The 24,879-nt window shown below is 51.2% G+C and overlaps 8 protein-coding genes across 8 annotated transcripts; 3 read left to right on the top strand and 5 right to left on the bottom strand.

Annotated features, from left to right (window-relative positions):
• Nucleotides 1-36: 36 nt before the first annotated feature.
• Nucleotides 37-1,862, bottom strand: nfr1 (putative AIF-like mitochondrial oxidoreductase (Nfrl); the record flags this gene model as incomplete). The annotated part of the gene is made up of 3 exons (XM_056982216.1): nucleotides 37-1,306; nucleotides 1,362-1,554; nucleotides 1,640-1,862. 3 exons carry the CDS (start codon nucleotides 1,860-1,862, stop codon nucleotides 37-39), a joined length of 1,686 nt encoding a protein of 561 aa, XP_056830052.1.
• A 625-nt stretch (nucleotides 1,863-2,487) lies between these two features.
• Nucleotides 2,488-6,127, bottom strand: N7510_010292 (uncharacterized protein; the record flags this gene model as incomplete). Its single annotated transcript, XM_056982217.1, has 3 exons — nucleotides 2,488-3,457; nucleotides 3,533-5,716; nucleotides 5,775-6,127. The coding sequence occupies 3 exons, from the start codon at nucleotides 6,125-6,127 to the stop codon at nucleotides 2,488-2,490; spliced, it is 3,507 nt and encodes a 1,168-aa protein (XP_056830053.1).
• A 624-nt stretch (nucleotides 6,128-6,751) lies between these two features.
• N7510_010293 (arrestin (or S-antigen), N-terminal domain protein) lies at nucleotides 6,752-10,708 on the bottom strand (the record flags this gene model as incomplete). Its single annotated transcript, XM_056982218.1, has 11 exons — nucleotides 6,752-7,432; nucleotides 7,483-8,037; nucleotides 8,093-8,425; nucleotides 8,483-8,765; nucleotides 9,298-9,319; nucleotides 9,388-9,659; nucleotides 9,712-9,841; nucleotides 9,894-10,044; nucleotides 10,188-10,197; nucleotides 10,257-10,497; nucleotides 10,555-10,708. 11 exons carry the CDS (start codon nucleotides 10,706-10,708, stop codon nucleotides 6,752-6,754), a joined length of 2,832 nt encoding a protein of 943 aa, XP_056830054.1.
• Nucleotides 10,709-11,221: 513 nt separating this feature from the next.
• On the bottom strand, nucleotides 11,222-13,497 carry N7510_010294 (putative arsenite efflux transporter ArsB-like; the record flags this gene model as incomplete). The annotated part of the gene is made up of 3 exons (XM_056982219.1): nucleotides 11,222-11,566; nucleotides 11,631-13,363; nucleotides 13,422-13,497. 3 exons carry the CDS (start codon nucleotides 13,495-13,497, stop codon nucleotides 11,222-11,224), a joined length of 2,154 nt encoding a protein of 717 aa, XP_056830055.1.
• A 1,264-nt stretch (nucleotides 13,498-14,761) lies between these two features.
• N7510_010295 (uncharacterized protein) lies at nucleotides 14,762-16,839 on the top strand (the record flags this gene model as incomplete). Its single annotated transcript, XM_056982220.1, has 4 exons — nucleotides 14,762-14,913; nucleotides 14,987-15,123; nucleotides 15,201-15,884; nucleotides 15,968-16,839. 4 exons carry the CDS (start codon nucleotides 14,762-14,764, stop codon nucleotides 16,837-16,839), a joined length of 1,845 nt encoding a protein of 614 aa, XP_056830056.1.
• Nucleotides 16,840-17,478: 639 nt separating this feature from the next.
• Nucleotides 17,479-19,242, top strand: N7510_010296 (uncharacterized protein; the record flags this gene model as incomplete). Its single annotated transcript, XM_056982221.1, has 1 exon — nucleotides 17,479-19,242. The coding sequence occupies one exon, from the start codon at nucleotides 17,479-17,481 to the stop codon at nucleotides 19,240-19,242; it is 1,764 nt and encodes a 587-aa protein (XP_056830057.1).
• A 148-nt stretch (nucleotides 19,243-19,390) lies between these two features.
• N7510_010297 (MFS transporter) lies at nucleotides 19,391-21,090 on the bottom strand (the record flags this gene model as incomplete). Its single annotated transcript, XM_056982222.1, has 3 exons — nucleotides 19,391-19,880; nucleotides 19,940-20,195; nucleotides 20,247-21,090. The coding sequence occupies 3 exons, from the start codon at nucleotides 21,088-21,090 to the stop codon at nucleotides 19,391-19,393; spliced, it is 1,590 nt and encodes a 529-aa protein (XP_056830058.1).
• Nucleotides 21,091-22,925: 1,835 nt separating this feature from the next.
• On the top strand, nucleotides 22,926-24,583 carry N7510_010298 (allantoate permease family MFS transporter; the record flags this gene model as incomplete). The annotated part of the gene is made up of 3 exons (XM_056982223.1): nucleotides 22,926-23,163; nucleotides 23,217-24,202; nucleotides 24,296-24,583. 3 exons carry the CDS (start codon nucleotides 22,926-22,928, stop codon nucleotides 24,581-24,583), a joined length of 1,512 nt encoding a protein of 503 aa, XP_056830059.1.
• Between the last annotated feature and the right edge of the window lie 296 nt (nucleotides 24,584-24,879).

The raw sequence follows: 24,879 nt of genomic DNA on the forward strand, positions 1-24,879 counted from the left end.
TCATTCGTGTATATCATGACTACTACTACTTCATTTTCACATGCTTATGCCCTCCGGCACACCAACCTTGAGCACATCAACCCCATCCGCAATCTCCTTCTTCGAAGGCATATTCCCACGCCGCATCAGCTCGGCCGACTTGGCCATCACTGGGTCCATGCCCATCGTAGCGACCGCAACAACGGTATCTCCGTTACAGTAGTACGCCACAAACTTGGCATTCTCGGGCTCACCACGGAGCAGGACGTCGTCATAGCCATGTACAGGGTTTCCGCAGTAGCGCAGCTGGGCCCCGAGTGCAGACCAGAAAATGGGGATGAATGCCTTGGACGGCAGGGAAGAGAGCGAGCTGCGACGGGAATGGACGATCGCCCGCGCGGCACCGCGGCCGGCGTTCTGCGCGACGTTCCAGTGCTCAATGCGCGTGGGCGAGCCGCCGTTGGCTACATCGGCGCCGGGGCCGCGGTAGGGGTATGTTGCGATATCGCCGATTGCAAACACGGAGTTGTCTAAACCGGGCACGGCGAAGTGGGTGTCTGTAGCGATGGATCCATCCTTTTCCAGCGAGATAGATGCATTGTCGCGCAGGAAATCCGTGGCGGGACGGACGCCCACACCCGAAATGACCAGGTCGGCGGGCAGAACGGTTCCATCCTTGAGATGCACTGCGCCGACAGTCTGCGCATTTGAAGCAGAGGCCTCGGCCTTGTCCACACCCGCCGACAGCTTAAAGGCCACCCCGTTCTTCTCCAGATTCTTCTGAAAGATCCGCCCGACCTCGGCGCCCATCACTCGCTCCATGGGCGCGCTCTCCATCCCAACAATCGTAACGTTGTGGTCCTTGGATAGGGCATTACCAACCTCCATCCCAATAAACGAGCTCCCAATAACTACAACATTCTTCTTCCCCGAGCCTGCCGCGGCAAGAATGGCCTGCACATCTGCGACTCCACGCAGCGTGAAGATATTGCCCAGTTCGCCGGCCTTGAAGCCCGGCAGAGGGAGGACACGCGGCACGCCGCCCGTCGCAAGAACCAGTTTCGTATATGGGAAGTTCTTGCCGGAGCGCGTGGACACGGACTTTTTCTCGAAATCCACGGCCGTCACCTCATCCGAGACCGTCTCGATCGCTGCCTCGGCGTACCACTCTTTCGGGCGCCATTGGATCTTGGATGCGTCTGCGATCAGGGCCTTGGAGAGCTTGGTCCGATCGATAATGAGATGCGGCTCGCGCGAGATGATGGTGATGTGGCCTGGGTACTTGAGTTCGCGGAGGGCCTGCACGACACCCAGAGTGCCGCTTCCACTGGTTGCTTGTTAGAATCGGTATGATGCGGTGTAGAAACAAAGCCCAAACATACCCGCCGACAATCACGACTCTCTCCTCCGGCTGCGACACGCTGCACTTGACGACCGGGTTCCGCTGTCCAGCCTTGATATCGGCCTCCGTGCCGCGGATATACACGGCGCCGTTCTTCTCAAAAACATCGAACTTGTTCAGCGCGTTGGGTGCGGGGGCGTCTTCCACGTCGCCGGTGCCGATGTTGAAACAGGCTGATCCATATCAATCAGCTTCCCGTTCTCCCTTCTTTTATTTTCGCTATAATGACAAGAGAAGGGACAGGGAAGAGAGACGAACCTCCATGCCACGGACAAGTAATCCTCCCATCTGGCGCCACAACACCCCCCTTGAGGGGCGCCCCGTAATGCGAACAGCGAGGACTGAGGGCATGCACCTGGCCGTCGAATTTCAGGACGAGCACTTTTCCATCCGGGACACCCTCCACCTCGCACTCGATTTTCTCCGTGGGAGCAATGTCCGCGAAGGAGGTGATATCCTTCAATTTGTATTCTTGAGCCATTTTGGTGGATGTGGTCTTTGTATTTGATTTCGTCGTTAATGTGCGGGTGAATTTATTCAGATGGAGAAGGAGCGACGAAGAAATTGGGGAAGAAGGCGCAGCAGAGAGGATTGGTAATAATATGCGTGAGGGGTTAAACGCAGCACCTAAAGGCAAATAATAATGGGGGGCACAGCAGAGACAAGCACGGCGGGGACTCTGCCGGAAGTTACACCGGCCCTGTCTGGGGGTTGATGGACGGGTCTGGGTGGGGAGCTGACGTGGGCGGGGATTCGTTTTAGGAAGAGAGAATAGTGCTCTTCTCATGGTCAATCAGAGAGAGAGTAGGAGAAGAAAAAGGAGAGACAGCTAGATGGTAAGAATGCAGCAGTGATTCATATACTCGGGATGACATCACCCTGGATGCGGGCCGGAGCCAATCATGTAGGGCAGGTTGTCAGACTAGTATAGAGGGGAGAATCGTCCCATTCCACCCGAGCATACTGGATGATCGAACTATAGACATCGATTCTCCGGAGAATGCTTCCCACCTGAATGATTTGTCCGATGTGAATGAGTGAATAAGATACACAAGAAAATATTAGATACAAACGAAGGAAGAAATCCAAATTAGCGACGGCCAATGCTAACCGGATGACAACCGCCGCACTTTGCCCGACGTCCTGGTGCGCCGTCTCGACGACTGAGACCCGCCATCCTCATTGCTATTTGGTTGTGACTGGGACTGCTGTGAGTTCCCTGGTGGTGGACTGGACGATAAGGTTAGGTCAATTTCGACAGACGCCTGCGATGGTTGGACCTGAGAGTTTCGGGATTCGCGGGAACGAAGAGAACGCCTGGATCGAGAGCGGGTGGAGGCTGCCGGCGAGTCGACGTCGAGATTCGGGAGACGTTGAGAGGGCGTGGGAGTATCTTTTTGGCCGCTTGGTGGGGATTTGCGCTTGGATGGGGTTGTTTTTGTCTCGGTTGATGGGTTTGGTGAGAGGTTGAGGCCATCTCGATCCTCCTCATCCCCAAGTTCCTCAGAGTCGGTCGCGTTCCTCAACGACCTCAGAGACGTCTCCCACGGCCTCGACCGTAGACTGCTTTGTGATGCCCCAAGCTCAGCCTGAGACGCGCTCAGAGCTGCATCGTAGTACTCAACCTGAGACGACTGCATCTCCAAAGGATGAACGACTCCCCGATCGTCGACCTGGGCATCAAGTTCGCCTGACTGCCCGTTTGACAAAAATGATATTTCCTGGTTGGAACTGTCTGCCGGAGCTAGATGCGCCTCTCCGATAAGAGTTTGCCCATCAAGCATGCTTGCCTCAGCCGGATCATGTCCTGAAATTGAGCGCTGCGAGGAGTGCACTTCCACCAGGGGGAGAGGAAATCCGAGAAAAGCGGGCGATGATACCCGTGAACTCTGACTACGGTCATCGGTTCCGTTTGTTTGAGGAGGAGCCGAGGGTTGTTCAGATGGTGGCGCAAGATTAGGTGGGGAGAGTGGTTGTCCGCTGTCGGTGACAAGCGTATCCTCATCGACGTCCATTCCAGCCAGACCCGAAGCAGGCTGGGCACTCGGCATAGAATCTTCAACTACAGATACAAGACTTGGAAACAAGTAAGCACGTGAACATTGCAAAGAATGTAGACGGGGAGAAAAAGAAGAAATTCAATTGACTGACACGCTATCCTCCTGGCCATGCAAATTCGCAGGCTGGAGAAGCTTGGGATCGCTGAGTTCTGGAAAGGCAAGCTCCCGGAATCCATCATCCTCCTCTTCGTCGTCGTCATATCCCGGCATTTCGAACCCGCTGTACCGGCGGGGCTCATCGTCCATGTCCATTTCGACGGGCTTGGGTTTCCGATCGCGTTGCGCAAGTCGTACTTTGATCATGTCATGATCACCCACTTCGTGGACTTCGGCGACTCGATACTCAGACATTCGTGGTTGCCAGTTTGTGGCTTTCGACATGTCAAGTTGCCGGAAGGCAATGATGACTCCGACTTTCACATCGCTTGGCTCAAGATGGGGAAGAGAGGTCATGTCGCTTGGAAGAGCTGGGAGATCTTCAACATTCTCCTTGGGGTCTGTCTCCGTCATTTCTGGCTCGGCATCATCATAATTGAGTTGATGATCGCCTTCAAAGTAAGCCTCGTAATGGGCATTCCCATCGTCGTACTCATCTTCCTGACCACCGTTGTTGTAAACCTGGATTCGCTGCTTTCTTTTCCGCTTCTTGCCCCCGCCTTTGAGCTCCCGAATCATCGCATTAGCATCCGCATCCCAGCGTTGCTTGAACGGAAACGGCGGCCCACTCAGTTCGACATCTTCAAAAACACACTCGGTTGCACGGATGACCAGCTTTTCTTGCCAGTCTATATCCGACTCACTCTCTTCCTCGATGGGTGGTTTCTCTTCTTTCTTCTTCCGAGAATGGACGGTACTAGCTTGGGCAGCGAATTTGCGTCTCGCTGCCTCGTCTTCTTCCTTGTTCTTGGGCGTGCGTACCCCGAGAGACCCAAAGAGCATTCGACGAGAGCTTGCAATGTCCAGTGTGCGACGAGTCGCCGGGGATCTTTCTTCGGCCGCTTTTCCATTGGCAGGTACCTCTTCATCAGCGACAGCGACAGATTGCCGGGGAGGGACATTCTCTTTTTCCGACGACCCGTCTACCTCAACGCCACCAGCCGCAAGATCCCGGAGCAGTTTCTGACGCCGAGCCTCGAACTCTGCCTCGGCTTGTTCCTTTTTCTGCTCCTTGCTCAAAGGCCGGGACACATCGCTCGACTCGACGGGCAAGTACCACCCTCCGTTGGCTTGCTCCCACTCGCGTAACGCGGCAAAATCTGCATCCGTGGACAGAATACCGAGCTCCTTCAATTTTGATAGACGGCGACGAAGCTTGTAACGAGTATTGCTTTTTCGAGTTCGCACTGATCCATGGCCAGGTGGGTTGAGAATCGAGAGTCTCGCCTTCTTTGCAGGCGGAGTACCCTCGATCCCTTCCGATTCCTCTGAGCTAGACGCCTCTGAGCTAGAGCCATCCGAGTCACTGGATGAATCAGAGTCAGAATCTTCTTCGTCGGAAGAGTCAGCATCGGAAGAGTCGCTGGAGTCGCTGGACGAGGACGCAGAGGATTCGGAGATGGGAGATTTGCGATCAGTTGCCCCATTAGGCTGAGGCAGATCGCTCGATGTGCCACCCCCTCCGTTAAATCGCACAGCTTTGGATGTGCGCGGCGAGGTATCTTCTCCATGGAATTGCTTGTTAGAAAGAGACGATGTTGGTCGCAGTGAACTCCTGCGCTGCGTCTCCGCCGAGGAGGGTCTCTTGGATGCCGAGCTCGAGCGCAAGGCATGCCCACTAACAGGTCGATCCTGGCTTTCAACATTGCTAAATTGAGACGCAGGTCCTTCGAAGTCTTCCTTCAAAGCTTGAAGCTCGTTCTCCAATTCCTCTTCGTTAAAATCAGAGTCGCGGTCGCTCTCATCGTCGTCGTGGATAGGATGCCGGATCACAGTCCCCATATCAGATGATTCATGCTCGGCGGGTATGACGGAGAGTTCCTTGCCAAAACTCGACTCGCCCGCTGGCCGCCAGTCGCGATCTGCGCTTTCTTCGTCTGCATCCGTGTGAATCTCATGGGGCAGATACTGCGGGGCATGATCGGACTCCCAGCCCGAGAAAACCGTGCGCCGTTTCTTTCGCGGGGGGATATTTATGACAGGTCGAGCGGAAGTTGTCCGTCTCAGGTATGGAGACCCGAAGGGGACACCGTCGATGAGATGCTTGCCATCATTCGAAATCTGGTGGCGCCCGCATAAGCGCCTTGCTCGTAGATCTGAAAGTTGGAGCGCTCGGATACTGTTGTAGCGTGAATTAGCAAAAACCCCGTAGCGAAGGACAGATCCGGAACTCATACATAACCTCATCACCCTCCCGAAACAAACCCTCCACCTCCATGAAATGCAAACATTCCGAGCCACCTATCTCAACAACATAATCTTCCAGTCCCCATTGTCCGGAGGACTCCGCGTCGAACAGAGACGGCCCTGTCTCGAGCGGGACAACCTCGTTCACATCTTCCAGGAGTTGCGCAACCGTGTACCCGCCATTTGCAAATGCGATGTTTGGATTGCGAGCTGACGAAATAGCCGAGGTGGATGCTGCGGTTTGCGTGCCATACCCGCCTGTTGCGGAGGCCGGAGAGGTGGTTGTCCATAGGATGCGCGTGACGGGCAAGCCGTGGCGTGAGATGACAAGGTGGAAACGCATAGTGTGTGTAGGAGACAGAATGCGCTAGATCATCGGGGACAATAGGTGAATCTTGTGCTGTTCAGGTTGTGTCGCTGTTCAAGATCGCGGTCTGCAGACTCGGGGTCAGGATTGAGGACGCGACACTGAATAAGGAAAGACAGAAGAGAGAACTAAGGGAGGAAAAGTTATGGCGACTGCCATGTAGGAGTCGGAATTGGGTTGAACATGCTCCTCCGAGTACTTTCTGGAGAGTCGAAGGCAATGGAAGTGAAGTTGCGCAAGGAAAGAATCAAACGGAGCTCGACCGCGTGGAGGCAGTGGCGCTAACCCGATGGGTATGTTGAATGCCCCAGGCAGAACCTTTACAGATCTATATTTTGGATGGATTATGAATGATTGATTCATGCAATTGATTGACAGTCCCAACTCCACTAATAATATATAATGCAAAAAAAGACCATTTATATACATAAGAAAGGGGGTATCCGTGATAAAGCTGGCATGCAAGGTCAAAAACCATGACTGGATGTTCAATGGCGTGCCTATGTACGGCTGTACGCCTTGCATCCTCTGTTTTGTAGGTATCATTCAACGAGGTCACAATGTCACAGTAACTGGGTAAAAGGAATATCACGGCTAAGCTCACTTCCGGCCAGAAGTACGTGGAACAGGCTTCCGGCTCGGAACGCCCAGATTAGGCCTCGATGGTCTGCGCTCCACCGCAGCCGGTGCTTGCAATTGATCATCCGCAACAGGTTGATACTGCGGTGGACTCTCGTCATCGTCGGGGTTATTCCGGGGGACTTTCACAGTACTGCGTGAGCGTGCGACGGGGGAGGTAGGCGGCGAAGGAGATTCGGGAGGGGTGGTAGGCAGCATATCAAAGGATTCAGAGGAGGAGCGGTGCTCGCGGTAGGCTGCGGATCCTGAAGTCCCCGCTGCCGCAGGACCATCCTCACCGACTGGCGACTTGGCATCAGCTCCAGATTCCATGGTGCTCCCCGAAGTGGTAGAGGAGACGTCTGGTGGGTGATACTCGCGGCGGGGGCCATCCACTGGGCCTATATTATCTGCCATCGCATCCTCGTAGCTAGGGGGTGCTTCGTCGTAGATGTCTCCGACGCTCACGGGTGCTGGTAATGTCGCCGGTCGTGGGGGCATAAGGGGCCGAGACTGGCCTGCGTTTGCTGGCAAGCTGGGTTGGGTGTTTGGGGGCGAAGGTTGTAAAGATGCGGCGGCTAGGGCGTCCAACAGGGCTTGCGGAGGAGCGATTCCGGAATAGACCTTGACCGGCATTCGCAAAGGAAGAACAATGAGCTGAGGCTATAACAGAGTTAATCAAATCCAAAATAAAAGCCAAAGAATACACGCACCTTCATGCTCCCAGGACTGCCATGCGTCAGGCCTACCCGGACCTCCAACTCATAGTTTCTCTCGATATTACATGTCTCAAAAGACGGAGCTACCGTGTTTGGTAGAGGCCAGCGATTCCATAAACTCGCATCAAGAGGCAACTCGGTGCCTACCGGCTCATCGGGTTTACCTAAGGGAATATTCATGTTGCTGCGGCTCATAATGACCCAGGAGCCAGTTTCAGTGCGGCTGAGGTCGTGCGCCAGAATCTTGGTGTAGGCAACTAGTTCCACTTGCAGCATCTGGAGGTATATGGTTTCCGAAGTTTCGGTGACCTTCCTAACAAGGAGCCGGAGCGGGACTGGTTCGTTGCAAGTGAGAATGGGAGGGTTTGGAAGTCGTGCATCCACAGCCACGCGAGGAGGCTCTGCGTCCCGAGAAGATGCGCGTGAGAAGAGACTCTTCTTCTGGCCTCCCTGGACCTTTGAAAATTGATGTTGCCGCCTAGCGTAGGTCTCTTCGTTGGGATTCCCGGTTCGCGGTGGTTCAATTGGGAGAAAATTGAGGCCCACGGTCTGCCAGATATCAAATCAGCGAGCCATTCCAACCCTATTTAGAAATAATACCCACCGCTCTGATATTTTTACTGTAGAACTGCGGCCGGATGATCGTAACTTTCACATAGTATTTGATATCTGCCATGCCGGGAAACCCGCTTAATGACGGGGGAAGAGTCTTCTTGACATGACGGTTCGTATCGCGAGCCATCTCCACCCTCAGCCCGGCCAAGTTGAGGTTGAGATTGGTGAGCATGCTGTTGTGGGTACTGCAGGCATTGTTGAAGGGGAACTTGAACTGGAACGGATATTCGTAGGAGCCCGGCGCAAAAGTGTAGGAGGTTGCCAGCGAACCCGTCTGCATGACCGCCGGCGTGGGGAAGACGGTCGCGACCTTGTAGAGGATCTGTACACGATCAGTGTTGCTGCTCAGCTAAAGCCCATGGGCTAACCCTCAACTCACCTTGTGAACCTCTAGCTCTGTTCGCTTCTTTTCGGAATGCACATTGTTGGGATTCCGGGGCCCGGAGAGACGTGTGCGACTCTCGCCCTCCAACTTGACCTGGATACCTCCGATCGCTGTTTCGGTGGGGAGGTTGAGAATGACTTTGCCAGAAATGTAGTCGAGATTGGTGTAGTGCTTCTGCTGCTGGCTGGCCAGCACGATGGTGGCGGACATGGCGGCGAGCGCCCGAGGCTCAGGGTGCGTGCGCTCTCCCTGTCGCAGGTCTTCGGATTTCCCGGTTCTTCAGCTCAGTTCGTGCGATGCGGGCCAATTTTGTCAGGGTCGACGGGCGGACAGCCCTCAGGAAGTTGGTGAATTGGGGACGAGGGAGGAAGGAAGAAGAGGAACTAAAGCGGCTCAACGAAGGAGCAAAGAATGACGTGGGGCGGATCAGGCCGGGGGTTTGCCCGAGCTTGGTTTGTTCCACACGATCAATAATAATACTCTTCCTTTTTGTTCATATAAATAAGAAGTTTATTAATAAGGAAAAACTGCGCCTTGTCGCTCAGCCACACTTGGTCCAGGGATTGGATTGGCAATGTTCGGTGTTTGCGACGGAACCAGGCAGTAGTACCCTAGACAGGGTGTTCGACTACATCGACGATCAGTGCAGCAGTTATATAGTGCTTGCACTGGCAAGAGAAGCGCTGCTGCTCAAGGCTACAAGTATGTTCCTCGCGCATTCGTTATTCCAATAATAGATTATGACATCTCGTCGTGGTATGTACGTAGTTTTCTAATTCCAAGGTTTTCCAGGCACCAGTGTTTCTCACAAGCCGGCCTTAGCCAGCATGTCTAAGGATCCGAGATCGTCAGCCCCCCGGCCCGAAGGGTTGGCCCCCACGGTGGATCAGATCACATACCTGCGATGTCCAGGTAGAATGCGATCGCGTTGAACTGTTGTCGCTTACCTGTCACTTCCCCAGCGAGCCACTTGAGCCGGTTGGTCCAATTGATCAAGTCGAGGTGGCTGACCCCCACCAGCGTTCCCTTGTACCCTAGCTCGCCTCCCCAGCGACTGCTGGCGACGCTGACCAGGCCGTCATTGGGGCCTTCGGCTTCAGCTAGGATGCGATGGGATAGCCGGAAGACGGACCAGATACTCGGTTTTACTGCGGCACCATACGAGAAATAGCTATGGAGGACTTTAGCAATGGAGACAGCTGGTCATCTTCGATGAAACGCACCGGACATCGTCCATATCAGGCGTGTTCGGGTTAAAGGTCTCCCCCATGTACTTCCGGGTTAGCTGTTCAAAGGCACCAGTCTCAACTTTTAGACGGTCAAGTGCATAGTAGATCTGCGGTAGGCGATCGGCTGGAAAGCGTATGAGCTTTGGCTGTGATCAGACTGGATCCGGCAAACAAACCTCCTATCGTTTCCAACACATAATCCGCCACGGCCGAGCCTGTCCGCATAATTAGAGATGTCGGGGGAGAGCGGACAACAATGACAGACCTCGATGCGGAGTCGCAATCGTAGTCAGCGACAGTACTTTGAATTTCTGGGGCTGGAGACGACTGATCATATATCGTGAATCAAGCCCTCTTCGCGCTTCTCATTAGCTGTTGCACTAGAAGGCGGAAGCCAGTCGCGATAGTTATCTCACCCCTAGAGGATGAATCAGACACTGTTTTCATTTCAGAGACAATAAAATCCATACCATGCTATGTCTGTATGCATAATCATCAGTATTACTATCAGACCAGATCGGAAGCAACACTGAACATACGCAATGACATTGACGTCCTTTCCGCGGGCGTCCATCTCAATAAGTCGGGCAAGTTTTTCTGCGCGCGCCTCAATTGATGCGGATGGGGGCACTGTGGCCGTAATCACCTCAATTCCTCGCGCGGATAGCGCCTCCTTGATCCCGCGCCAGTACTGGACACCGGGAAGATATGGGCCGGCGAGTCGTAATTCATCAAATCCGAGCAGACCGTGCGCGAGGACGACGGGGTGTTTTGGTGCCGCTATATGGACGAATGGTGAGCAGCGAGCTGTGTGTGGCTGTGGGATGGGAAACGAACCGTAATCATCGCGGATCACCGAGTATTCGTCGCGAATGACCTTGCCATGATCTTCTAACCGGGGCTCGAGAATAGAGCTGTGTTTTGTCGAAGAGTGGATGCTCCTTTGCAATGGTATTAGCTTGGTCGCATTCAAGACGACAGCATGTCTCATCGTCCCGGGGGTGGTTGAAGCGGTTCGTGGATGTTCTGTTGTTGCCCGACGTCATCCCCTCATGTGACTAACTATGCTTCGCCCTAAATGCAAATCATCCATTTTGTCAGAACATGTTTCATTATTACCTATCATTGTCCTCGGAAATAATTGACTAAGAAAGAATCCAACATTGGTCCTTCGCCTCGTCCTCGTTCCCATAGACTTCTGTATATACTAGTTGCCTTTCTCCTTCTAAGGAAACTCAATCTTATTCTTCATTCTCAAGAGAAATCTAGCTTGCCGAATAGATTTTTTTTCTTTCTCCGTGCATAACCCTGACATTTGCGTACCCATTATTTTGATGGGATTCGGGTTCGTTTTGTCTTGTACTTAATCGTAGCCTTCTACCTGAGCAACTGAGAATAGACAGAACAAATAGAGCGGATTCAAAAAACATGCCGTCATAACAGTCATAAACTAATATCAAGTCTACTCCCCGATTTTACTGCCACGAGCAACCCATCATGCTCATCATATGATGTAAGGTGTGGTTTTCCTCACAATATAGACCTCGCCAACCAGAACAGTGCACCCAACAGCCATAGCAACAGCAATAATAGGCAGATTGACACGAACAAACTCAATACTACCCACGCGGATATGTTTTCTTGCCAGGATATCGCGCCACAGCAGACCAGCCAATGATGCACTGAACGCCGTGCTAAATGCGCCGTAGTTGACACCCAGAGCCATGCTGTACACTGTAGCCCAGAAGTCACGATCACTGATGGGGGTTCTATTTTGGCGATGGATTTCTTCCCAGGATTGGATAACGCGGGAGAGGAGGATGGTTGTCCCGATGTTCGTTCCGGCAAACTGGTCATAATAAGATGTTAGTCGGTCGAAAGATGGACATGAAGGGTATCGTTGAGATACTCACGTTGCATAGGATCACAGACAAAAATCCCATACCGCCAATTGCCCCAACCGACCCAGTTTTCTTGACCCAGTGATCCCATCCATAGGCAAATACTGGCACCCATCCCTTGGTCACAAGTGCTTGCACGAGGACGAACATGGACAGCGCAAATGGAATCAGCGGGAATGGGAGGTGAGACATTACTACTGTGACAGTGGGAAAGGTCTCCTGTAGCCACCGGTAGATATCGGCAGCGAGTGATACCAGAGTTGTTGGCGTTTTTTTCTCGGGATTGTACACAGCTCCTCGTGTCTCCTCATCGATCCCATCGGATGGTGGTGCGTCTAGGGCCTCAGGCGAAGATGTGAGAGCCCGTTCTTTCGAGCTATTTACGATTGTAGCTTCTGGTAGCATATCGGGGAACGGCTCCTCCTTTTCAGCAATGACCGAAGCTGACACAGGCGTTTGACAGTCCGGATGAGGCGATTTGGTGTCGGTGCTTCCGTCGGCGGCGGCATCGATTGATATACCACCATTTGCGTGCTTTGTATCCGGGCTCGGTGATAAACGGTCATGTGCAATAGATGGCGTGCAATCGACTGCCATTTGTTCCGGCGAGGCACAAAGTGATTTCTGCCGTTCTCGAGCAATTTCAAGCCCCCGCCGACCCTTGGCGGCAATTTCGCGTGTCTCGTGCCGGTGAATCCACCCTGATGCAAGGTCCCAGCAGAGCATGACAAAAGCGGCGGGTAGGGTTACCCAATACACTGGTCGCTCATGGCCAGAGTCGGTCGCGGCGTTAAGCACGAGAAGGGTAATGAGGGTGGCGGCCATAATGACAGCGCCAAACGCGGCGCCTCCTTTATCCAGGAAGGGGTTCATAATCTCTTCTAGGGAAAGGGATTTGCCATGCTCGGGATTCTCCTCTTCAATCACCTCGTCGGTACCTCTGGCGTTGGGAATATTAGGATTCACGGGCTTCTTAGCTTTGGCCTCATCGGAGAGCTCGTGCATTTCAATAGAGAGCGGGATCAGAGATACGTCTGCAAAAATGATGTATAGCAAGAAGGGGAAAATGACGATGGCGGTTACTACCACTGGGACAATCATGTTGGCAGTGTACACGATGAATTTAATCTTGAAAGCACCAGCCAGAACCAGATTAGTGGGATTGGAGGAGACCAAAATGGCCGAGGCGATGTTGGCCACGGCGAACTGGCTATGAATCCAGGCCCTGGGGTGGACAATATTTCTTGACACACGGGTCATGTAGGCGAGAAAGGCTGTGCCGGACAAGATAATTGGATCGTTTCCAATGAAGCTGCCGAGCCCGAAGAAGAAGGCGTAGAGGAAGAAAAATAATCGGTGGCCCACGCCGCCTCCTTTCTGAAGTACCTTGAAGGCCAGGTATCTGATGAGACCGGACGCATCAATGGAGATGGCGATATAAGCCAATGTGAGGAAGAATGCCATGATGTCGATGGGAGAGATGTTGTCCGAACCGATGGTTCCATCATGAACCTCTTGACGACCAATGGCCAGGATAGCCAGAAGGAAGAGATCTGCTATTAATGGCGCGGTCACGAAATTGAGAGGTAGGCTTAGCCGCACGAACGAGCTTGGTTTCTTCTCGGGTTGCGAGGGTATCTCGCGGCGGGGTATTATGCGCAATGCACCCAGGCCATCCAGAATGACGTTGGAAAGCCATCGTGGGATGTATATTGGGACGTGAAAAGGGAAAAGCACGACGATATCTGCCCAACAACAATTAGGCTGAACCACAGACCCTACCCGACTCCTGCGTTCACTTACTTGTTATAACAAAGGTGATGAGAGTTATGATGGATCGCCAATGTTTGATTTGGCTGGTGTCCAGGTCTTGGGCCATTTTGGACCTTGCCCTCGGGTGGGGAAGACCTTAATGTGGGCGTCGCGTGGGGATTCAGTCGCAGGCGCGAAATGGCACATGCATATCGGCAAGAACTGCAGAGGACAGGCGTCCGGTTAGATTGTGATTGCGCAACTTGTGGCCACTGTGTAACCCGATGATGCCCGCATACCAGAATGTGACGAGGAATTTTCGTTGACTTAGAACCGTCGAACGTAACCCAGAACCATTTTTCCAGAGATAACTCCACACAAATTATTCATAACATCAGCGGTGGCATTCGGTGAGCAGTGGGTCTGCAGGAACCTGCCGAACACCACGGACAGTGTTAAGAATGAGATAGGAAAAATTCTGCCTCTGAAGCAGCAGAAGGGAGCGCTGGTTATCAACCCAAAAACGCCGAGCAAAGATCTTCGGACAAAAATCTAAGCCTCAATCGACGAGCGAGCAATCAGATAGAATCAGAATCGCACGAGCTTACTAGCCCAACACCTATTAGTCTGAACTTGGTCTCTCGAGCCAAGTCTCGTTGGAAGAAATGTCAAAAGACTGCAAACCAAGACCCAGCCAAGACTTTGCCCAGTCGACCCCTCCCGAATCCTGGGCGCGTTCGCGATAATAACCAATGTAGAATTCTTCGGTGGCTAACCTTCGAACTCTCGTTCAAACTCACAGCCCCGTTAATAAGACTTTTTGACTTTTGATAGTCGACCTAACTAACCGAAATCGATCATTCTCGAAAAATCTTTCTTCGCTTCCCTGATATTTAATCGCGCAGAATCCTTCCGAGCGAAAGGCCACCATGCAGACTATGCAGGCACAGCCACTGCGCGATTCCGTATGAAGCGTAGGCGGTGTGAGGTTCACCAATCAGGCCTGCAACGGCCGCCCCGTCTCGTGTTCCGGCGCCCGACGCTAACTGCCACTAGAGTTGGGGCTACAGTCACGGGGCCATTGCATGATTCAAGAAATATTAATATTATGGGGAAGCTGAATGGACAATATGAGGCTGACGAGCCGTCATGCATGATGTGTGCGGAGGTCGCTTTTGATGACGCTCAACCCGGGTAAGCATCCGCTTCGTCCGGGGGTCTGCTGGAGATATACTTTGGCTCCTATTAAATGCCTACTCCGCTGCCCTCACCTTACTGAGACAGGGGCCACGACTATTCGACAAACAGAATCAGTGTCTGCGGATTGATACATGAATCTTCAATTGCCCTCGTCTCAAAGACCACCGTCCCGCGACGACGGATGACAAGCAATGCCAGCGATTCCGTCGCCCGCTGAGCTGCTAGGAAATATCCTCGTGCATCGCAACACCGACCCGATTTCCACTAACACAACTGCTCCAGTTTTAGAGGTTGTTTGCGCCTGGCCTGTGTCCGGGCAATATGGGCCCGGGACCCGAGTCCTGTATGACTAGAACCCCCCGCTCTTTCATCAACAAGCCTGGCCGCAAATGGACGAATTCTGACCTTGATTGCAGATACTATGCTTTGATGGTAGCCTGTGTCCTGGCTCGAAAAGAGGAATGGATTCGTAATTCTTGTTTGGCGGCTGCGCTGCTTTTCCCTGCCGTCGCTGCTATCCACGCGATCGTCCTGGCGGCCGTCCATCGCGAAGGTGAGTTAGTTTGTCTTGCACACGGCAGACGTCGTTCCACTCCTCTCAAGCTGACCACACTGACTAATTGTTCGTAGGAGCGGTCGATATGGATGTTTATGGGGCTTTCCAGCTGTGCGCAATTGGTATCTTGACCGCGCCGGCCACCGTGAGACTCTCCAAGACATACTTCAACAACCCCGGTCGCGACATCATCTTTTTGTGGACGGGTCTCCTTCTAGCCGGGCTCCTTAGTTTGACTGTAGAATTCGTTCGCCTTGAACCAACGCGTTGCCCACCAGATGACCCAGCGACAATCGAATGGATCTCAACAGGCAAATTTTTGTTTACGAGCAACTGCGGCATGATTTGTGGAGACAAAGGCCCCTTTTCGCCTTTACGACAATACTCGGCCAACAACATCTATGTGATCCCAATGCCCCATCAACTCACCTTCAGTACGGCTACGCTTCTCGCGGCTGCATGCTGCATCCCCGCCATTCTGTCGCTGGTGTCTACATGGATCAAGATCCTGGAGAAGAATTGGGAGAAGATTGTCCGTAGAGATCGGCAAACCGAGAATCTCGATCAGCAACCGATTGAAGGCACAAATGGAGCTACTCCCGTGCAGATGTCGGGCATTGCCAAAAGGCTACGAAGCTGGCTCACGCTGATCGAGATTCCAGTCTTCGCCGTTGCAGTTCTGGCCATTCTGGTCAAGGGTGAGATGAATTTCTTCAGTGAGCCTGTCAGGTATCAAACGGAGCCAATAGCTAGTGTTGGTAAGTCATCCCCGTCATATCGCCTTCGAGGCCTCTGTCATACAACCATCACAGTTACTGAACGAGATTTGCAATTCCTCTAGGCCAGTGGGCACCGATCGTTGGTACTGGACTTGCCGCAGTCGGATCTCTCTATCTTCTTCTCGCGGCTGAAATGGAAGCTGAAGAGAAAGGAGAAGCGCCGCCGGACGAAGAACCCAAGAATCAGCCTGTCGGAAGATGCGCAAGATGCGATCAGTGTGCTATTTCAAGCGATAATGCAGATTCTAGTACAGGCTCACGACGCAATTCTCAAAGCAACGACGAACAACCATCACCGGGAGTGGAGAGAACAGTCACCCAGCCTTCTATACCCTCAACTAAGCGCACCATGACCAATCAATCCGAAAAATCTCACGACCCAGCTGGAAGACGGAAAGTGGCTCGTTTTCTTAACATGGCGAGCATGCGTGTGGCTGCCAAAGCGGGCAGTCAATTCGAAGATTCTGGGTTTAATCCTCAGGGAGGGGAAGCTTTTCCAGAAGTCCCGGGCGAGGTGTTCCGAAATGTGAACTTACCTGATATTCAAAAGGCCTACATTCACTCTCCTAGAGCTCGATCCAGAGCCAGCAGCTTCGTTGAAAGTATTGAATCCGATTCATCCAACGGCCAAGGGAATTCGACAACGCCCTGGGGTTTGTCAAGGTACTTATCATTGCCGGATCCAGCACGCACACCAACCCGCCCAAAGCATTCGAATACGCTACCGTCAAGAGGGAGCCCATCCGAGTTCGGTAGCCAGCATGGTATCAGAATCCTGCATGGCGATCCCTCGACATGGCCGCGAAGTATACCTGGGGGATCAACTCCGGACGAAGAGCACGTTAGCCGAGCACCATCTATAACCGAAACAAGCCCTACCGCACTTACGCCTGGCTCTCAAGATACACCCAAAATAGTGGTTTCTCCGGATTAAAGAGCTGAGGTTGTCTGACGGTCTTTGCTCATTTTGGGATCCACTGCGACCGGTATTTTATGCTTTACGACTGAAATGAGAGTATGTAGCCAAGGGCATGTTTGAATACAGTGTATAGAGATACTATAGATATAAATGAAATCCAAATTCCATTAATGATTGATAGACCTTCGGCGGCTTATGAGCCGATCTAGTTGTATTAGGTAATTGCGTTTCTCACACTAACGCTTCCCCCAGAGCTTGACCAACATGCCGCAGGATTGCGGGGCGTGGCTAAGGATGTGCCAAGCATCTTTCTTCCTTCCTTTACAGGTACTTAGTGGGGATGGCAGCTTGTAGCTATGATACCGCGCGGCAGTGGGGCCATTAAAAAGACATCAATTTAGGCTAAATATCGGTATCGTTAAGCCAGGTAAAAAGAAGCAGAAGAGCTGTTGATTGTTCTGGATGTACAGTGAAATAGGCTGTTTAGTAGTGAATTAGTACGGTAATTTATCATTTCTCCAACAATCGGGGATCTGATTTTGCGGGGTGATTGTCTTTTACCCAGAAAACACAAGTTGAGTGACCGAGTATATAATGAGGGAAATTTATCCCAGTAAGTTGAACTGGAGCATTTTTGGCCCCTTTCGTGTGAATATGCCAAGATCATTATCTACAGCTGTGCTTTTCAGCAGCCTTGCCTTGGCAAGTGCCAATGGCCACAACAGCACGTATACCAATCCGATTCTACCAGGCTTCCATCCCGATCCCAGCTGCATATTTGTTCCATCATGGGATAATACATATTTTTGTGCCTCGAGCAGCTTCAACGCTTTCCCAGGGATACCTATTCATGCATCCAAGGACTTGCGAAACTGGAAACTGGTCGGAAATGCCATTTCGAGGCCAGAGATGCTGCCTGATTTGGCGACGACGATAAAGTCGACCAGCGGTATATGGGCGCCGACATTGAGGTACCGCGAAGGACACGGAGATAAAAAAGGCACATTCTGGATCAGTACGACTTTGGTTTTTGATAACATGGCAATCAATAATACCTCGCGTTGGGAGAATTTCTTTATAAGCACAAACGACCCTTTCGACTCGGGCAGCTGGACCGATCCCGTGCATTTTGAATTTGGCGGATATGATACCTCTTTGTTCTGGGACGATGATGGACAGGTCTACGTGACCGGGAGTCATGAATACCAAGTCTGGCCTGGTATTCAAACTGCGCCTATTGACTTGCAGACGGGTCACACAGGTCCATGGACCAACCCTTGGAATGGCACGGGAGCATTGGCGCCGGAAGGACCCCACATATACAAGAAAGATGGATATTACTACTTGATGATTGCCGAAGGCGGAACAGGGTCGGGTCACAGGGTCACCATGGCACGATCGAAGAGTCTCAATGGACACTATGAGCCTGCGCCTCACAATCCATTACTTACCGCGACTAACACAACGGCATTCTTTCAGACAGTGGGACATGCTGATCTGTTTCAAGATGTCAACGGCAACTGGTGGGCAGTCGCTTTGTCTACACGAGCTGGACCTGACCTCACGAACTCTCCGATGGGAAGGGAGACAGTCTTGACCCCTGTTACCTGGAACAAGGGCGATTGGCCAATTTTTGAGCCTGTGAGCGGCTTGGAAAGTGGATGGGAACTTCCCTCAGAACCGATACTCGTCTCTGAAGGCGAGGGTCCTCTCGTGGATGCACCAGATCATTATAAATTTCCGCCAAACTCCAAATTGCCGTTAGATCTGATTCACTGGCGACTCCCAACACCGGATACTTATCTTGTATCGCCGCCAGGTTACGAAAACTCACTGGTTCTTCGTTCGTCAGTGTTGAATTTGACCTCCCTCGATGGAGTGTCCACAGGCGGCAAAGGACAGACATTCATCGGCAAACGGCAGACAGACAACTTGTTCTCGTACACACTGGACATTAACGCTTCCAATCTCAGCAAAGAGGAAGATGAAGTGGGCGTCAGCGTCTTCTTGGTACAAACATTCCATTTCGACCTAGGCATCGTTCTACTTCCCCAGACAGGAGAAAACAGCAAATCTGCTGAAACTGCACCCTTTTTCCGTTTCCGTGGAATGTCGGAGTTTCCTACGCCAGAGACGGTGGTCCCGTTTCCATCATACATGTCTATTGACACGCCGATCACTATCGAGGTAAAGGCATTGAACTGGACCCATTATTCATTTGCAGCAGGGCCGCGCGATGCTCAACATCTTATGCAGACGTACGGATATGCACGCGGAGATCAGTTGAGCTGGGGGTTTACGGGGACATTGGTAGGTCCATATGCAACGACGAATGGTCGACCTGGGAGTCAGAATGGCGCATTCGAGGTCGCAGTTGGCAATTGGACATATCTTCCCCAGGGGCAGGTTATCAACTGAATTTTACCTCGGTCAAACTTCTACTAGAACAATAATCACTGGCAACTCAGATGCGTCGATCCCCCTAGGGGGGCCGTTTTCTTTCTTTCTTTCTTTCTTTTTTTTTTATAAAAGCATCATGTTCGTTATAGTGAAATAGGTCGGCACCCTAAACTCTTCTATCTTCATTCCCATCTTCAAGTACACCCGTTGGTTGCGCTTCATCCGCGGGCGCCAGACCATGATCCTTGACAAAGAAAGATCCCAAAAGACACAATCCTATCAGTGGCACTTGTACAATAAATACCAAATGACTGGCTGCCATGTACGCATCTAGCACCGAGGATGGGATTCCCCCCTTTATGTCAGGTAAGGCATATGTGGATTCAGCCAGGTTCGAATACTCCGCTGGGAGAGTCTCATGGAGTCGTGCTTGCAGAATAGCAGCAGAAATGGCCAGACCGCATGCACCACCAGCACTGCGGTTGAAATTACGATTCGAAATGATAACAGCCCTTCTCTCCTTAGCTGAGTGGGCTTGCAGGGCAACCAGCATGGGCTGGAAAGCACAACCCACACCGACACCCATAATGAGGAGAGGTACGACGACGACACCCGGACTTGTTTGTCGCCTGAAGATCAAAGCTAGACCTGCACCACTGGATATGTGCGGGTTAGTAGTCAAATCTTTTTTGATATAGAGCCAGGGAAAACCCACAGTGTCCACATGCCGAAGCCAAAACAAATTACGATGCCAAAGCGCCTGTACCGAGAAATATAAAAACCGGAGAGAGTCGAAAATACTGATTGAATGCCACCAAGAGGGGCAAGAAGAGCGGCTGAGACAATACTCGACAACTGATGGGCGTTTTGAAGGTAGAGAGGTATGTAGTATACCGTCGATTGGTATACAGCGCCAAGAAGAAAGGATTGAACTAGCAATATAACAATGGCGGGACTTCGGTAAACAGTAACTGTCTTAGGTGTTAGCTGATAGATCCTGAAAAAGTAAATACGTAACTGACTCGGCATCATGGGGATCTTGGCGAATTTCCACTCGATAAGCACAAAAGCGACCAGAGATGCACCGCTAATAGCAAGCATACTGATTACCATGGGCGAGTTCCATGGAAAATACGCACCACCTCCCGAGATGGGGATGAGTAGGAATATGGTACCGACAGACGATGCCAGTACTCCCAAGAAATCTACCTTCTTCAAGCCTTCTTTCAATGTTGTTTCTGATTCCTTCGATGGAAGATATAGAAACGCCATCAATGCATTGAACGCCCCAAGCGGAGCTAACATCCAAAAGAATCCTCTCCACGTCGATCGCGACACAAAGGCCGCAGCAAGGAAAGGCCCAGTCACACTCCCAAGTCCAATCATGGTACCTATGATCCCTTGGTATTTGCCTCGCTGCTCCAGTGTCACGACATCTGAAACAATTATGGCGGTGAGATTTGTGATCCCACCACTACCGATACCCGCCACGCCGCGAAAAACGTAAAACATAGCTGCATTGGCGCTCAATCCGCACGCCAAGTCCCCGGTAGCAAGCAACAGTATGGCGGAGATAAAGATAGTCTTGCGGCCGAAGATATCTGACAGGCGGCCATACATCATTTGAAACGCGGTATTGGCTAAGAGCGAAGAAGTTCCAGCCCAGGATATGGTGTTTCGGGCGTCAAGGTCGGCAGCAATAGTTGGTAAAGCTGTGGATATACCATTTTGATCGACGAAAGAGATAAGCTGGCCCAGAGACACAATACAAAGGCAGAAAATGAGTTTCCTTTTGGGTAGGAGGTTGGACTGGTCATGTAGTGTTTTTTCTCCCTGTGTTAAGGAGTCACGCCGCGGGCGAGACATGATGGTTTAGAACTATGTCTGCCCCAAAGGAGAGCGCGAAATATTTCAGACCGAGCTTTGACACTAGCAGGCAGGATGAGGTGAAATAAGGTTGTCTTGGCCTTTTCTTCCGAAAATCGGATAGGGCTGAAAACTTTGCGAGTCACAGATCGCAATCGGCAACCAAAGTTCTTTGTCTCTCATTATCCTCTCCGTTAACAGTCTGTTTGAATAGACCACCAAGTAGTGAGTTAACATGGACTTTCGGCGGTGCAATTCGCAGCTTCGGATTCGCAGTTTGGTCGTAAGGAAGGATTTCAGATATCCGATACCCCCGCCCCTTTTCCGCACCTGGAAATTGATGCTAACGGCATAGGGTTAGCTTGATCCGCTTCTTAGCCGCATCTTCACCAAGTGTTCTGGGTACTGTGGTGCTTTCCATCACCTCGATGGCCTTTCTAATAGTTTCGTAGTCCTCGAGCTCGTTTTGCAAACTGCCTCAATCAGTCATGGGTTTCTCTTAAACTAGACAAGAATAGAATCAAGACAGAAGGCCGAAAACGACACACATTTGTGCGGCGTTGCCTTGGGCTAGGGATATAGTGCCATTCACAATACAAGCCATGCCACCCGTAGCATCGGTACCAGCTGCAGCTAATCCATCTCAATTCTTTGACCTCGTTCTAGAGCAAATCATGTTCGTGCAACTTCGACGCAGAATCACCTAAATCCGAAAATTTTGGAAGCAGTTATGCCGATAGTCTACGCCGCCTAAATAGGGATCGTCGTTTTTTACGTGGTCGGCTATCGCATCGTGCACATAGTGTTGAAACTGCCATTGCCTGTCGGTCGGATGGCATCCACCAATGGTGAGAATACATTCAGTGTGGCATATTCTTGCGTCGCTGGTGCTCCAATGCCACTCTCTGGCCTTTGCGACCCAGTCATGTATACTTTGACTCGAAAAAGAACCATATTGGATCCAGAAACGAGGCCTTAGAGAAAGGACAATTGCTATGACTCTTCTAGCGGCTTAACATGACCAATAGTGTAAGGAATCTTTACTCCCCTAAGTCCGACGATAAGGGCGGGTCTTTGCCGCCTATCCGAACAACAGCTCCACCAGCGCGATTATCCCCAAGAACCAGATCGCAGTCACGCCTGCGGACCATATATATCAGGCTAAAATGATTGCAGTACCGCATGAACCAACTTATACGGCCATCGGAATTAAATGTTTGCTCAAAAACAACCCCACAAGTAAACGAATTTTGGTGGAATGGACCAGGTACAATCGGTTGTCGACCCCATACTGGGAAAATAGACTTGCTTGGCAATAGGCGGGTTGTGCCGACTGATAGCTCCCGACCGAGGCTACTTCAATACACATAGCGGGCACCAGACCAAACCAGGAAGAAAAGGAATAGTTGGCGTGGAAAACAACTCTCTAATAATATTGCACATTTGACGCTAGTGAGGATATCAAGCGCTTGACTATGAAAGACAGAGACTCGTGTGAATGCAAAATAACCATGCGGGCGGGGAGTTCTTTCGAGCCCAAATAAGAAATTATTGGGGAAATGTACAGTATGGGGTAACCCCGCTCGGGGAGATTTTGTTTGACGGAATCTACCTTCCTCTTCAGGGTTAGTATTCGAGCCTAGCCACCCATGCCTGTGATAAGGAAAAGTAGGAGCAATAGTTAAGAACGTAGCTTATAAGAATAGTCCAACACCCAGCATTTTTAGTCTCGTATCCAAATCTGCTTCACCCAAAACTGCTGAGTTCGACAAAACTCCGCCCCAACTGAGCAGTTTAAGTCATTATTGGTTTCATTTACCATCTCAATACCCGAGATGGCACATATGCCTCAAGGGGCCGAGGCGCCTACACAAAGCGCGCCGGCGTTCCAAGAGGCCATTACTCCCGATGAAGTCAAAGACAGTGACGAAGCCCTCGCTTTCCTGCGGAAAGAGGAGGTTGGCGATGAGAGTCAATACGTTGATGAGAAAGCACTGCTTCGCAAAATTGACTGGATGGTCATGCCGTTGATGTTCTGTTGTTATTTATTGGAGTATCTGGACAAGAGTCTCTGTAAGTTCCTACGATCTGGAAATTGAGATATTTTCTGACTATAGAGTGCATAGTGAATTATGCTTCTGTGATGGGTCTCCTAGAGGACACAGATATCAGCACAAACCAATATGCAAATTTATCACTTCTATTCTACGTGGCATTCCTTGCATTCGAGCTTCCACATGCCTATTTGATGCAACGCTTCCCGGCTGCTAAATACCTGGGCATCATGGTTATGTGCTGGGGCGCAGTTGTTGCCTGCACGGCGGCCTGCAACAGCTACGGATCGCTGGTAGCTGTGCGGTTTCTTCTTGGCACGTTCGAATCTACGATCAGTCCATCACTCATTATCATCACAACCATGTGGTATAAGACGAGTGAACAGCCCATCCGAGTAGGATTGTGGTACATCGGAGTGGGGACAGGCTCTATCCTAGGCGCCTTGATTTCTTTTGGCTTCCAGCACTATGAAAGCCAAACTTTCAAGAGCTGGCAGATCATGTTCTTGATTGTGGGTCTTCTCACTATGTTAATCGGAGGCCTTGTGATCTGGTTGTTGCCCGACAATCCCATGTCATCGCGCCTGACTCATGCGGAGAAAATCATGGCCATCGAACGCATCAGAGGAAACAACACTGGCATTGAGAACAAGCACTTCAAACCTTACCAAATTGCAGAATGCCTTCGAGACCCTCAGGTTTTATTGCTAGCTCTGTTAACAATAGCAGGCAGCGTTCCCAATGGAGCTGTGAGCTCGTTTCAGAGTATTGTCATTTCAAGCCTCGGCTTTGCTGATGAGCAAACAACACTCCTGCAGATACCTAGTGGTGTTATTGCTGTCCTGAGTGTTCTCTCTGCGACATGGCTGGCGAGCAAATACAACGCTAGAGGCCTCAATATTATTGCGTGGTCGGCAATCGGAGGATTAATTGGCGGTTCGCTCCTGGCATTCTTGCCTGAGGATAATAAGGCTGGTAAACTGGTCGGAAACTACCTTTGCCAGGTTGTTGGGGCATTCTTACCTTGTGCATACTCTTTTGCTGGGGCTAATTTTGCGGTAAGTTGCTCTTTTCACCACTGTCATGGTCGAATTCGATGGGACTTCTGTGGCAAATCGATTCTTTCGGCAGATTCAACTGACCATTACTAGGGACATACTAAGAAAGTCACGGTGAACGCGATTATCCTTATGAGCTTCTGTATCGGCAACATTCTTGGTCCTCTTACATTCCGCAGCAAAGATGCGCCGAATTACACGCCCGCGAAAATAACTATCGTGGCAGTGGATTCCGTTACTATTGTGCTGACCGCGATCCTCTTGTTCTATTACAAATGGGAAAATAAGAGGCGAGATCAGAGACCCTATGAACACGAGGAGAACATCGAGTTTTTGGACTTGACGGATCGACAGAATAAAGAGTTTAGGTACAGGTTCTAATTACGGTCTGGGTATTTTGCGAGTAATTATCAATCTGGATTTGAGGAACGGCGAGCGTCCAGTATGAGATATGTGTATTCTAATATGCAAGTACAAGCTTGAAATGATTTGGAGGCCACTACGCTTTTATTGGCAGCAAATTGCAAAGCCACTATCGTTTAGATTGCTCCGAAGCGAAATAGAAAGCGATGTCAACGTCAAAGACAGATGGAGTAAGACGCCACTTTGGCAATAGAGAACTCATGAGATAAAAATCGTTGAGTGTCTGGCATTTCTAGTCCTCGAGGATTCCTTTG

Source organism: Penicillium lagena (assembly GCF_028827675.1).
Source record: "Penicillium lagena strain IBT 129212 chromosome Unknown utg000007l_segment0_segment0, whole genome shotgun sequence".
Lineage (NCBI taxonomy): Eukaryota > Fungi > Ascomycota > Eurotiomycetes > Eurotiales > Aspergillaceae > Penicillium > Penicillium lagena.